The sequence below is a fragment of the Canis lupus genome, chromosome 25 (genome assembly GCF_011100685.1).
Source record: "Canis lupus familiaris isolate Mischka breed German Shepherd chromosome 25, alternate assembly UU_Cfam_GSD_1.0, whole genome shotgun sequence".
Lineage (NCBI taxonomy): Eukaryota > Metazoa > Chordata > Mammalia > Carnivora > Canidae > Canis > Canis lupus.
This window is the reverse complement of record NC_049246.1, coordinates 45,438,085-45,451,898: the sequence shown is the minus strand read 5'-3', so window position 1 is coordinate 45,451,898 and position 13,814 is coordinate 45,438,085. Positions and strand designations below refer to the sequence as shown.

Below are 13,814 nucleotides of genomic sequence, written 5' to 3'. Positions count from 1 at the left end.
TCCTCCTGGACGCACGCGCCACAGCTCAGCCCCCCGAGAGCCAAACCCAGAGGCAGGTGGGGGGGGGCAATGTCCGGGCAGACGAACAAGCCCCTCCCCGGCGAGGCCCCTGCACCTGGCCGCCCAGCCCGGCGGCACGTACCGCTGCAGATCACCTGGCGCATCTTGGCTTCGTTGGCGAGTCGCAGCATCGTGAATATGGTGGCCAGCGTGATGCCCATGTACGGCATGAACTCGAACACTGGGCGGGCGAGAGGCGCGGTGGGCTCGGGGCGGGGCAGGGAGGACGAGCCCCTGGCCTGCGCCTCCAGCCCGCGGGCCGCGTGGGAGTCAGGGCGGCCTGAAAGGACGGAGCTAGAAACAAGTGACGGGGGAGGAGCCGGGGCCCAGGACACAGAAGGGGACGGAGGACAGGTGGGGCGCCTGGCTGGCTCGGTGGCTGAGCGCCTGCCCTGGGCTCGGTGTGGACCCCGGGGTCCCGGGATTGAGTCCCGCATCGGCCCCCCGCGGGCCTCCCTCTGCCTGGGTCGCTGCCTCTCTCTGGGTCTCTCATGAATAAGTCTATAAAACCTTTTTTTCTAATTTTAAAAAAAGGAGGAGGACGACGAAGAGCCGCAGGGAAGTGCGGGAAGTTGTGGGGGGAGAGACTCAGTGGGGCTCATGGGTAGATGCCCGGCTCCGAGGTGTCCCAGGAATGTCCTTGGATGAAACAGGGAGACAGCCCGGGTTGGGTGGGGGGGACCAGAGGCAGGCAACAGGCAGGCAGAGAAAGGAAGGCAACCCGGAGGTGGGGAGGGGGACAGAGGACGGGTTCTTGGGACACAGAGCCACCCTCCCCACCCAGGACCGACCCCCTCCATCGGGCCCTCCAGCTGCCACCTCAGCACAGCTGCCACCTCAGCAGGCTAGTCCTCCCGCCCCCAAGGCCTCTCTGCCGTCTGTCTGCTTCCACCGGCCCCATGTGACCAGAACCCGTGCACGAGGGGACACACTGGCCCCTGGGCCCTTCCTGAGTCCCTGTCCTTGCAGCCTCCACGCACACCACCTTACTGTCCCCAGATGCCTGCCAGCTGTCTTCCTGCACTGGGCTGCTCCACCCGTGTGGCCTCCTCTCACCTTGCCTCACGTCTCCCCTCCCCTCCCTTCTTCTCTCCTCTTTCCCTTCCCTCCCCTCTCCTCCCCTGTTCTCTCTTCTCTCCTCCCCTCCCATCTCCCCTCCTCCCTTCTCCCCCTCTCTTCTCCTCTCCTCGCCTCTCCTCCCCCCTCCTCTCCCCCCTCTTCTCTCTTCTCTCCTCTCCCCTCTCCCCTCCCCTCTCTCTGTCCTCTGCCCTCCCCTCCCATCTCCCCTCCCCTCTCCTCTCCTTTCCTCTCCCTGTACCCATTCTGCAGGTGTGGGTGTACTGAGGACCCTGCGAGGAAGGCCCCACCCCTGCCCTCGAGCTCTGCAACCACACATCAGCTGGCCACTTGCCCTCCCCCCTCCGACGTCCCGCATGCATGTGGACTCAGTGCACCTGCCGCTGGCCCGCTGCTCAGACCTGAAGCCGGCATCATCCTCGGCTCCTCCTATTTACTCCTTCACCCCCAGCACACAATTCATCAACAAGTCCCATCCACTGGAGCCTCATCTGTGTCTCCCATGTGTCCCCCGCTCACGGAATGTGCCTCAGCGTGAGCCACCAGCACCTCTCACTACACGCCTCTTAGCCCTTCTCTGTCCACACAACAGCTAGGATGGTTTTCCTGGAACCTACGTTCCACAAGGCAGCTGCAGCTTTGCATCCTTCAACGGCTTTCTTGTGCCCTCGAGTGAAGTCCATTCTCCACCATGCCTTCCCCAGGCCCTGCTAGCCTCTCCAACCCCCTTTACACCATCTCCCCCTCATCCTGACTACAGCCACGATAACCCCTCAGTTCTTCCGAGAAACCAAGCCTTTTGCTGCCTCAGGCCCTTTGCACGTGATGCACATCTGGTTCTTCACACAGTTACCATCATTTCTCATCCCTTCGGGCCACAGCTGAAATGTCACTACCTCACTGAGGGCCCCACAAACCTGAGGTCCCCTCCCTCTTGACCTCAAATAGCCACCAGGCTGTTCTCTTCCTACCCCTCATCACATATGATGACTTGTTGACTTGTTTACGGTCCTTTATAGGACAGAACCCAGCACCTCGTATTCACTGCATGGCCCAGCACCTACCACAGCCCTGCGCAGAGCCGGAGCCCAACACCTACTGGTAGAATGAGGAGGGGGCCTGAGAGTGAGAAAAGTTTGGAGAAAAAATGAGAGGAATGAAGAGATAGAGATGAGAGGCAGGGACACGGAGAACCTTAGCAGAGGGAGACACATGGAAACAGAAAGTAGGAATGCCAGAGAAAGATAAGAAAACAGGGAGGGATGGATGGGATAGGAGGCAGGGAGTGAGGCGCGCACTTGTCGTGATGCACAGCGGGTGATGTATGGAATTGCTAAGTGACTACACTGCACACCCAAAACTAGTATAACACTAGTTATAACACTGCATGGCAACTAACTGGAATTAAAATAAGAATGTAAGGGGGGCAACTGGGTGGCTCCATGTTTGAGCATCTGCCTTCAGCTCAGGTCATGATCCTGGGGTCCTGGGACCGAGTCCCTGTGGGGAGCCTGCTTCCCCTCTGCCTATGTCTCTACTTCTCTGTCTCTCATGAATAAATAAATAAAATCTTTTAAAAAAATAAAATGTAATAAAAATTTTAAAAGTAGAAAAGAAAGGGACGGGGGTGGTCAGAGAAGAGAGAGGCAGAGACCAGGAGGGGGCGCCAGGCTGGCCTGCAGGACCAGATGCCAGGCTGGGGACCCGCGTGGGGAACCTACCGTTGCCATTGGCCAGCTTCGCCAAGGTGATGATGACAAACTCATCCGTGAGGTTGAGGGGCTTGAGGTGGTGCTGCAGCTCGTACATCACCAAGCTGAAGTGGTTTCGGGACAGAGCCGCCAGCGTGTCACTGGCCACCTCGGCCTTCACATAGCCCTCTGCCTGCAGGGGACGGGAAAGGGATGTGGGGCCCCACCATCCGCTGGACCCTCATGCAAACCCTCCTGCCCCACATCTGCTCCAGCCCATGTGTTTCTTGGGCTCAGCCTCTTCTTATCCCCCCAACCCCTTCCACCGAGGTCACCGGACAAGAGCCTTGTGCACACCACGCCATGCCTACCAACGGCCCAGCCCCTGGTTTGGTTGGAAGGGGATGGGGGACGGGGCTCTCCTACCTCCAGGGTCTCCCTCATCTCTTTGGAGGCGATGGCGACCAACCTCTGGACTCCCTGCTCCTCCAGTTCCCCCTCCTGCTGGATGATCTCCTGGAGGATGTTGTAAATGTTGACTTTGCGCTGGGTAGAAATCTGGGAAACAAGTAGTGCAAGAGGGAAGATCCTGGGCTGGGCCGTGGCACCAGGGACAGACCCAGCCCCCACCCGCCCAGTACAGTCTGCCATCATCTCCCTCCTGCAATGCACCTGTGATTTATAAGATGCATGTATTGGATCTCTGTCCCACTTCTGGCACAGAGCTCCTAAAACTCTTGGAGTTTCCTAAGTGAGGAGAGCGATTTAAAGTGTCCTCTGTTATGTTAACGAGGTGACCTAGCTAGCACCTAAAGATGGGAGCTGGTTGCCTGGAGAACCAACCCTTCAATGGGAGGGTTGGACCTTTCAGTCTTCGGAGGGAAGGGGAGCTAGAATCTGAATGGAGGAACCGTAGCCAATGGCTTCATCAACCGCGCCTCTGTAGGAGGCCTCTGTAGGACGGGGCTCAGGGAGCTTCTGGGCTGGTGACCACGTGGAGATTCTGGGCGAGATTCCCAAGAAAGCACATACACTCCACACCCTCTCCCCACGCCTCTTCCTCTCTGCATCTCCTCCGTCTGGGTCTTCCCGAGTTATATCCTTTTATAACAAACTAGTACTCTAGTAAGGAGCCTATTCCCCTGAGTTCCGTGAGCCACTCTAGCGAATTAATTGAACCTCAGGAGTGGGTTCTGTAGCCAATTGATCAGAGGCACAGGTGACAAGCACGGGGGTAGGGCGCGGAGACAGTCTTGTGGGACTCAGCCCTTAACTTGTGCTGTCTCCAGGTGGAGACGTCGGAATTGAGTGGAACTGTAGGACACCCAGCTGGCATTTGAGAATTGCTTGGTGGTGTGGGGAAAGCCTCCCCGCCCAACGCTGGGCCTGGTTGCAGGATGATTAATCTCCCATCCGGCAGCTGTGCCCACCATCCTCAAACTGCCCAAGAGTCAGGCCCTACTCTTCCACCTCCAACACCTTTCCCTGCCCTTCCCCATTCAACTCATCCAACTGGCCCTGTCGGTGTGGCCTGCAAGTCTGTCCTCTCTTCTCTGTGTCCAGGCTGGCATATTCAGCAAGGCAAGTGTCAAACGGTCAGCACGCAAGCTCCTCCAGGAACTTGGCACTGCCCCACTTGAAAGTCCAAGAAATCAGTCTGCCCTGGTGACGGAGCACCCGAGGCCAGCAGGTGTGCCTCTTACTGTACTTTGGTTCCTATATCACCTTATCACCATTTCTAAATGGCCTGGTTTAGGATAGAATTGGACGGATAAATGGTACAACCCAGACCACGCCTGGAAAGGCCACATTCGAGAATCAGATTTGATCAGGTCTGAGGAGCCGCTCTTGAAGAATGAGTGTGCGCCATGGCCTGCAAAGCCCTGGGCAAAGGCCTCCTCCCTCAGGTAGTAGGGTGGTCACTCCCCAGTGGCTCAGAGACCTTGGAAAATTTGGGCACCTCAAGAAGAAAAGAATTCACCCAAATTTCTATGTTTTCCTAGTGAAATCTGTTCCAGAAAGTTTTGGCTTTACTTGCCTGGTCTTAGCATAGCCTATAACTAAAGTTTCTAAACTCTAATTGGAGGTTCCTCATGAAAATCCCAGGAAGAAAGAAAATTGTGGGACCTTGGCTATCCAATACCGCCTGGCCTGGACCAATGTCCCTCAATCTTATTTTTTACTGGTCCGTAAAGAGCCTTCTTATTTTTTTTAAGTTTTTATTTGCTTATTTGAGAGAGAGAGAGAAAGGGCATAGGGAGGGGGGAGAGACAGAGGAAGAGGGAGAAGCAGGCTCCCTGCCAAGTAGGGAGCCTGACCAGGGCTTGATCTCAGGACCGCAGGCACGTGACCTGAGCCGAAGGCAGACACTTAACCAACTGAGCCACCCAGGCACCCCCCAAAAGAGCTTTCTTAGACATTTTTCCTAATCCCCCCCCCACCATGAAACCTTAATACCATCTATTTATGTGCTATAGGCATCTCTGAGCTTTATACATAAAAAAGTAAGGTTTTTTCAGCCCCCACCCCGAGAACCCAATTTACCCACCTCAGGATGGTATCACCCCCATTGACAATACGCGCTCTAGATTTTCCAAGAGAACTCAAGGAGGCAGTTCCAAGAGAGCTGCAATTAGTGCTCTTGCAGCACCTGCATAAACAGCCAGGTAAATTATAAGACCAGCTTTGTTTGTGATCAAGAGGAATCTCTGGAGAGTGTTTATGGTCACAAGACAAAAACTGTCCAAGACTTGGACACTAGTATAGAACAGGCACCAGAGGAGGTGTGGGTGCCATCTGCAGCCGCTCACGGGTTTATCAGGCCTCAAGGAGAGCGTGTCCTTGACCTCCTGATGGTGATGGTCTAGGCTAGGTTACGGCTCCATGGGCATAGAAGCTCATTTGTAGGAAACTGATAACAACGCAGACAATGTTTCCCCCATAGCGACAAAAATTATTCCTCTGCATGGCAATGTAAATGAGTTTTGCCTGGTAAAGAATATAAATCTCTAGAAGTAAAATTTTTCATCTTAACAGTTGCTAACATTTTGCTGGTTCCCTCACTGTTTGATGAATAACTGAAATCTTTGAAATGCGTCAATTTTTAAAACATGCCTGCTTGCTTATTGTCTATTTATTGCCACTTATCACTCCTGATGGCCCGGGGATTAATCATGGTCTTAAATTTGTTTATATTTCCTGACATCTTGGGGCCTCACTGACCCGGGGGAGACGGCCCCTCCAAGGGCGACGCAATTATTGCTACAGAGAGCAAATAACTCAGCTTGGAGCTATGCTTTTCAAATGCCAGCCAACCAATCCAGAGCCTGCACCCCAACCACCTTTTGTATCAGGCTCTAACTCGGGGACCAGGTGCCAGACAATGGGGATCCCCATACCTAGAGCCATTATTATTCAGTTATTCAAATTGCCCCATCCTCCCCGACAGAGACCACAATACAGACTCTTTTCCACATTTTCTCCTTGCTCCCTCTGCCTCCTGGCCAACCCCGGTGCTTGCTCCCATGGCCCGGCACCATATGGCCTGCCCTCATCTCCTGAGTGTTGGCATCGGCGTAATAATAAAACCTACATTTTAGAAGTCTGTTATAGAAACCCTCTGCCCATGCTCCCGGACTCTGGCACACCTTCTCAGCTGCCACACATCTTTCTATAAAATGAGGCTTTCCATAAAGAACCTCTACAAAGAACTCATGTGCTTCCCACCCCCAAAGGCTACAGGAGAGTCTAAAATCCAGCAGTTCTCAAAGTGTGGTCTCCAGACCAGCAGCCTCAGCGTCATGGGGGAAGGCGTTAGAAATGCTGGTTCTCGGGCCATGCCCACGGACCTTACTGAATCAGTAAATCTCAGGCTGGGGCTCAATAATCTAGGTTTTTAACAAGCTCTCCAGGGGCTTCCGGCACTCTGGATCCACTCTGTCCTGTTGTTAGAGGCCTACCACGATTGCCCATCACACATCCCATCAGTTCCCCCAACATCCCCCATCCCAGACCCGACTCCAGCTACACGGTCTCCCCACTGGCCAGGCGTCCCTGCATCCACGTCTGGTGTGTCTTCGCTGCCCTGCGTCCACCTGCTTCAATCCTGCTCAACATCTTTGTAACCAAGTTCATGTGCCCTAGGACAACGGTTCCCAAACCCACTGTGTCCGAATAAGGCAGCTTTTGAAAGTTATGAAAGCCCCAGGCCCCTGTTGGTCGTCAGAGTTAAGGACCTCACTGTCTTCTTGCCCACCCCTGGGCCCCAGCACCCGGCCTCGGGCCCGCCACAGTCAGTAATGTGTGCTGAGCGGCGGCTGGACCCCCAAGCAGCCACAGGCTGAGCTCAGAGGGGCAGCCGAGGGTGAACAGGCCCTACCTTGGGCACCTGCAGGCAGCGGATGAGGGCGTTCATCACCACGGACGGCTCGCTGGTGGCCTTCTCCGTGATTATCACCGAGGCCAGCGTCTTCCGCATGTCAGGACCTGCCCCGGCAGCATCCGTCTTTGCTGCCCCACTGTCCATGATGTTGAGGAGGTTTGTGACTTGTTGGAATGTACCTGAGACAAGGTGGCACAGGTGTGGTGCTGAGGGGGCCACCACGGGAGGTGCTCCCGTGGCCAGGCCTTCCCAACACGGCACAGCTGCAGCTCCCCCTGCACCATGATTGAGCCGGGCCTCCCTGTCCACCGTGTGGAAGGAGACACTGAGACCGAGGCTGGGACCCGCCCCAAGGAGTTGGTGGTCAGGACGGAGAGGCAGGGGCAGGAATGCAGTGCAGGGGTGGGGCCAGCTTTCTTACCCCCATCGTCTGGCTCCAGAGGTTCCAGGTCCTCCGTTTCCTCCAACGGGTCCTCATTTGAGTCTGCGGCTGCTTCTGTCATCTCTTCCTCAAGCTCCTCTAAGATAAACAAGACTTATGAGTTGGTGTCAACACATCCTAAGATGACCCCCAGTGAGTCATGGCCTGTATAATCCTCTCCCCTTGAGTGTGGGCAGAACTGCAACTTGGTTAGACCCGCGTTCTAGCCTTTAGACCATGGTGTAGATGATGGGAAGCCACTTGCATGATCACACAGTCTCTGTCTTAGCAGACTGGAAGGGGATTCTCATACTAGCCTTGAAATGGAAACAGTGTAAGCCGCCTATGGAAGGGGCCACGTGGCAAAGAAGTGGGGGCTCCAGGCCTACAACCACAAGGAACTGGATCCTGCCAACAACCGCATAAGCTTAGAAGAGACCAAACTCCAGAAAGGATGCGGCCCCACCATTACCTTGAATGCAGCCTTTGAGATGCCCCCCTACCCCGAATCCTGGCCCATAGAAACTGTGTGACAATAGATGGGTGTTGTTTTAAGCCACTAAGTCGATGTCATTTATTACACAGCAGTAGCTCATACACTTCATTAAGAAGGGCCCTCCTCTCCCGTCTCTTGATACTGAAACTAAAGATTAATGAGAAATCTACCTCAACTGCCTTCATTCCTCTTCTCAAGGGTCTCATGCAACATCAGCAGCTTCCTAAGGGTTGGCAAACAACACAGATGTCAAAATGGAGGGCTGAACACTCCCAGATCCATCCTGTGCTCTTTCCCTCCTGAGAATCCTGTAAAGAGCTACTCTGGGACCCAAATACTGACCTTTCCACAGAGTCCTCTCCTGGATGGAACAAAAATATACCACAAGAAAAGGCCCCGTTCTTTGCCTAATACACATCAACGGTAAGGTGGACAATAGCAGGATGGGTTGTCAAAGCAATGGGATAGTTGGCTTCTCAGTCGTAATGTGGATGAGAAATGGGTCCCTTGGCGGGTGGAAGGGTTTCATGAGAATCAACACCGTTAGGCCGCAGACCCTTGGAACTTTGAGATCTAACTGACTTCCTGAGTCTTTATCAAGTGAGGGCTTTGAGGAGTGCACAGGGCCCTGTGATCAAAATGCCACATTATGTTGTCACTAAACATTTCTGTTACCAACATGTGTGGCAATGTACAGTGGCCTGTTTGGGAAAGGGACATGGTGTTAGTGGGTGCAATTCACTACCATGTCCCTTGGGGATGCACTGTTGGTTTGCAAGCTCTGCAGGAGTTTCCTGGATGAAATCTGAAACTGGCCCCTGTAGCAGCCCCCTGAGATTGGGAAAGGCAAGCAGAGCCCTCATTCCAAGGATAGGAGAGGGGCTGGGGAGCCTCCAATTTCCCAGGTCCAGCTCATGAGTCAACTGGCAGACGCATCTTTTCAGTGACCTCTTCCAACATGCGGTCATAGGGCCTCAGGGTGGAAAGGTATGATCAGGCCTGCTGGAGTGGGGTGGATGATGGAAGAGACCTAGGAAGAGGACCTTTCCACCCCAAGGACTGGACAGATTACGGAATACTTAGAAGGAAAGACCCAGTTTCCCTGAACCAAAAGTGAGGTCCAAGGATTTCCCTGTCAGTTGTAGCTGTGTGACCGGCCAGATCAAGAGTTTGAGCAATAAAATATTGGCCTTTGGAAACCTTTCTGTGCATTAAAGGGCAACAAAAACAGACTCAGAGGGCAGCCCAGGTGGCTCAGTGGTTTAGCACCGCCTTCAGCCCAGGGCCTGATCCTGGAGACCTGGGATCGAGTCCCACGTCAGGCTCCCTGCATGGAGCCTGCTTCTCCCTCTGCCTGTGTCTCTGCCTCTCTCTCTCTCTCTCTCTCTCTCTCTGTCTCTCATGAATAAATAAATAATCTTTTAAAAAAAAAGAAACAAACAAACAGACTCAGAGCCACGTAGGTCCAAGCCTGCTTAGTTAAAATTCCCACTCAAAGTTCGCCCACCCTCCCTAGAGTAAGTTCCTCAATCTCTGCTTGGACACCTCTGATACCAGGGTGCTCATTACCCTTCCTAGCCCACTGAAGCTGGATGCTTGGAAAACAAGCTTTCCCAGCATAGCACCAAGCACTTCTTTCCTGTAAAATTCATGCACTGTTCCTCGCTCTGCCCTTGATGACATCCTGACCAATATCGAACAGGCATAAGAAGACAGTTATCACCTGCTGCTCTTTCATAGCTACCTCTGCCCTACCTCCTCCCACTCCCTCTGGGCCTGCTCTCCTCCTTCAAAGATCCCTCAGGTGATCAATAATTCCTTCCCGAGACTTTGCTTTAATTGCTAGGATCAGGGGGCAGTTAGGATGAGTTAGAGGTTGGGGAGGAGATTACAGTGTGTGGGAGATGGGGGTGGATGGAGACTTCTCCAGTCTTTACATGCTAGTAAAATAAGGTGACGTGGTTGCCATTCCATTATGCAGACCCTACCTGCCTGCCTGTTGTGTGCAGCTAACATGGTTCTCCATGCAGCAGTGAATATAGAGATGGGTAGGATACCTTTGTTCTCTGACAGTCTAAAGACCTAATACATGAAAGATCAGGGATTTAGGGCTAGGACTGAATGTATCAGTTAGCCAGTGCTGTATAACAAACCACCTCAAAGCTTAACGATTGAGAACAACCATTTATTATTCTTCATAAACCTACAGGTCAGCTGGGCAGTTCTGTTGATCTGGGCCAATCCAACCATGGAGTCACTCAGACATCTGCAGTCAGCTGGTGGGCTCGGTGAGGGCTGGCTGGTCTAGGACAGCCTCCCACAGATTGTTAAGTCTGGTGGTTGGCTAGCTATGGGCTGAAGCAGTTAGGGAGATTGGGACACCTGTCTCTCACACGACAGGGCTAGCCCAAGCCATTCTCACAGCAGGTAGGCGGGCTTCTGAGAGAGTGGGCAGGAACATGAAGGCCTCTTGGGGCCTAGGCTTGGAACTGGTTCCAGCTCCCTCTTCTACATGCTACCAGCCAAAGTAAGTCACAGGCCAGCCAATCTCAAGGCAGTGGGAAATCGGTCCCTCCTCTCCATGGGAAGAGCTGCAAAGCCACATTGTGAAGGGCATGGCTATCAGGAGGGGTAGACAAAGGGGCCATTTTTTTGTTGCACACCCAATGAGTGTGTAAGCCATGGCAAAAACTGGGATGGCCCTGAACACACTCTCCAGAGAGGACACTAAGACAATGAGATCAAGGATAAAGAAGTGGGCTCTCCTTGGTTTTCTGAAACAAAAATATTTTTCAGGGTTTTTTTTTTTTTCTTCAGATTAGGACAATAATATTTGACTCCCATACAATTCATTGACGAAATCAGTCACTCTTATGTGCTGTCACTCCACTGAGCTTCCCACCTCTGCTTCTATGGGAATTAACTTGAAAATAAGAGAGCACTGAATTGTAGAAACCTGTGAGCTTAAATGCATGGAAGTGCCAAGGCCCGGAGTAGAAAAAATGGACACAACATACATGGGTAGTGGACATGTTTGGGAGCATCTCCCCAGCTCACTAGACTCCCTCTTCCTTGACCCTTGGGGTCAGCTATGGTTCCCCGTGGCCATGTTTTCCCTGTGCAATCCCTCCCTCAACACTTCTGATTGGATGACCAGGAGTGGACACCTGATTGGACCAGTCAGTTTCTTCCTCCCTGGAATTTCAGACTCTGGGTAAGAGAGAATCTGGTCAAGTTTTCCATGGGCCTATGGGATCTTGGGGATTGAGAAGCAGATAAGGCCAAGAGGAGAAGGAAGCATAGCTAGCGCTAGCACCCAGAGCACGTAGGGACTGGGCAGGACAAAAGAGGCTCTACCAGGCAGCACCGAGGCCGGGACATGAGCCCCATGTCCTTAGGAAGCCTCCTCCTTACAAAAAAGACCCCTTTTGTGCTTAGGATATCCCAACAAGAGGACGTTAAGGCCAGAAAAATGAAAGTATGAAGGAGCATGAGCTGGTGGAGGGCAAAGCAGCTCAGGTCCTAAGAGGTGGGGGTAGGGAGCCAGGGGCAGTGAGGCCGGGAGATGGTCCCTGGATGGACTTAGAGGGTCTTGAAGGATGGCGAACGTAGTCCATGAGTCACTGCAGGGCTCAAAGATGTGGGGAGGGATCTGGCATGAACAGCTTGTGTGCCAAAAGCAGCCAGGGGAAGGAATAAATAGGCCAGAAAGATTTTTTCATTGATGCAGTAAACTCTCCAAACAAATCCTCAGAATTGTTCAACACCCCATAGGAAAACAGGCTGAGGATATTCTCCAAAAAGGAAACACAAATGGCTCATAAGCTTAAAAAAAAAATCAACCTTCAAAGTAATAAATAGTAATAAAAGCACATTTAAAACAAGATCCCACGGCACCTGGTTGGCTCAGGTCATTGAGTGCCCAACTCTTGGTTTCGGCTCAGGTCATGATCTCAGAGTTGTGAGACTGAGTCCTGCATCAGGCTCTGCACTCAGTGGGGAGTCTGTTTGTGATTCTCTCTCTCCCTCTCCCCTACCCTACCCTCCGCTCTTGCACTCTCTCTTGCGCGCGCGTGCACGTGCTCACTCTAAAATAAATAATTTTTTAAAAATTTTGAAACAAGATTCCCCTTTGATCTACATTTCCCCAGGGGAGCAATGCTGTGGTGCCCCACCCAGATCCCTGTCCTTCTGTATGAGTACCCAAGGGCCCACCTCCAACACTACGCAGCAGTTTCTCTCCCTGGGGGCTCTCTCTGGCTTTTAGGGTCCCCTTGCCTGTCTTTGTGGTTGTCTGGAGGCAAAGGGATATTAACACGACCTGGGAGCAGCCGGTCATGGACAGGGCAAGTGCTCAGAGAGGCCAGGACTTTGCTTCTCACTAAGGTGGGATAAGTCTGGCATCTTACATTGTCTCCCAGCATCAATGTAGAGATTCAGCTCCAGCCTCTCACAGGACAACAGCTTCTTGGAGGCCCTCACTCCAGGTCCCACTCCCCAACCCCATGTCAGGGCTTCCTTCACTTACCAAATAAGCTACTTGCCCTGGAATCCTTGCCTCAAGGGAACCCAAGCTTAGACAACCATGGAGTTGATGGAAACAGTCATGAAGACGTGCAAAGATCTAGCTATTGAGCTGGTCCATTTATTTTCTCTTTTATAGGAGAAAATAAAAGTGAATCCACCCAGAAGTCTTGGTTAAACAAATCCTTCCATATCCATGCAATGATTACTTCCTGGCCACTAAAAACAAATTAAATGTTATAGAAAAGTGTGGAGATGGGGCACCTGGGTGGCTCAGCGGTTGAACATCTGCCTTTGGCTCAGCTCATGATCCCGGGGTCCCGGGATCGAGGCCTGCATCAGGCTCCTTGCAGGGAGCCTGCTTCTCCCTCTGCCTCTGTCTCTGCCTCTCTCTGTGTCTTTCATGAAGGAGTAAATAAAATCTTAAAAAAAAGAAGAAAAAATTGTGGGGGAGGACAGTCCTGGCAAAGTGATGTGAAAAAGAGTGTTAAAATATACCATATATATTTAGTATAGATGCAGTATTTTCTAAGTATATGCATTTTCCAAAATAGTAACTGTGGTTATTTCTGGGGAATATGACTACCAGACTTTTATATTCCTGTGTGTGTGTGTGCACCTCTGTATTTTTCTAATTTCTGTCATAAGCATGTATTATTTTTGTAATTAGCACACATCGTTTAACAACCAATAAATGCAACAACAATGAAGAGAAGAACACCTAAGCAATATGATTTGTATGAATTTATTAATGTTTTCAGTTGTGAAAAACATCAGAGAAAATACACTTGTGAGACAGTCTGGGCTTTTCTCAAATTGAGACCCATTTGGCACAAGCCACGATTATCCTCTTGAACACATCACTCATCAATTCTGTACATCATTCTTTTTCCCTAAAGTCAGAAATCACTGTTCTCAAAAGACCCTCTGTCATTCATTTATTTCATGTACAAGGCACTATGCCCTAAGGGAATAAACGTCTCCTTCTTTAAATTCACAAAGTGACATCTGTGAAGCATACGTTAGGACCTGCCGTCTCTGGTGAGGGAATTGATCACAAGTCTACAGAAGCCAGATGATGGTGTTAGAACCATGCTTCCAGGTGGGGGCTTGGGGTGGAGCACCTCTGAAACCTGTGCCCCCAAACAGGCCTCACTTCCAAGT

The 13,814-nt window shown here is 52.0% G+C and overlaps 1 protein-coding gene and 1 non-coding gene across 12 annotated transcripts in view; one reads left to right on the top strand and one right to left on the bottom strand.

The window, feature by feature from the left end:
* MROH2A (maestro heat like repeat family member 2A) overlaps nt 1-8,769 on the bottom strand; it is a 46,507-nt gene extending 37,738 nt beyond the window's left edge. For 3 of the 11 annotated variants that reach the window (XM_038574252.1, XM_038574250.1, XM_038574251.1), the window contains exons 1-7: nt 8,469-8,767; nt 8,297-8,349; nt 7,631-7,727; nt 7,207-7,388; nt 3,255-3,386; nt 2,859-3,021; nt 143-241 (exon numbers count right to left, since the gene is read on the bottom strand). In XM_038574252.1, the coding sequence (XP_038430180.1) occupies nt 143-241; nt 2,859-3,021; nt 3,255-3,386; nt 7,207-7,388; nt 7,631-7,727; nt 8,297-8,332 (709 nt within the window). In that variant the 5' untranslated portion in view covers nt 8,333-8,349; nt 8,469-8,767. Of the gene's footprint in view, nt 1-142; nt 242-2,858; nt 3,022-3,254; nt 3,387-5,376; nt 5,552-7,206; nt 7,389-7,630; nt 7,730-8,296; nt 8,350-8,468 lie in introns of those variants that run through there. The other 8 variants (XM_038574246.1, XM_038574247.1, XM_038574255.1 and 5 more) reach the window with 6 other exon arrangements.
* A 1,132-nt stretch (nt 8,770-9,901) lies between these two features.
* Nucleotides 9,902-10,046, top strand: MIR8823 (microRNA mir-8823). The gene is given in 1 exon segment (NR_128764.1): nt 9,902-10,046. It is a non-coding gene; the product is annotated as a microRNA mir-8823 (primary transcript).
* Nucleotides 10,047-13,814: the final 3,768 nt, after the last annotated feature.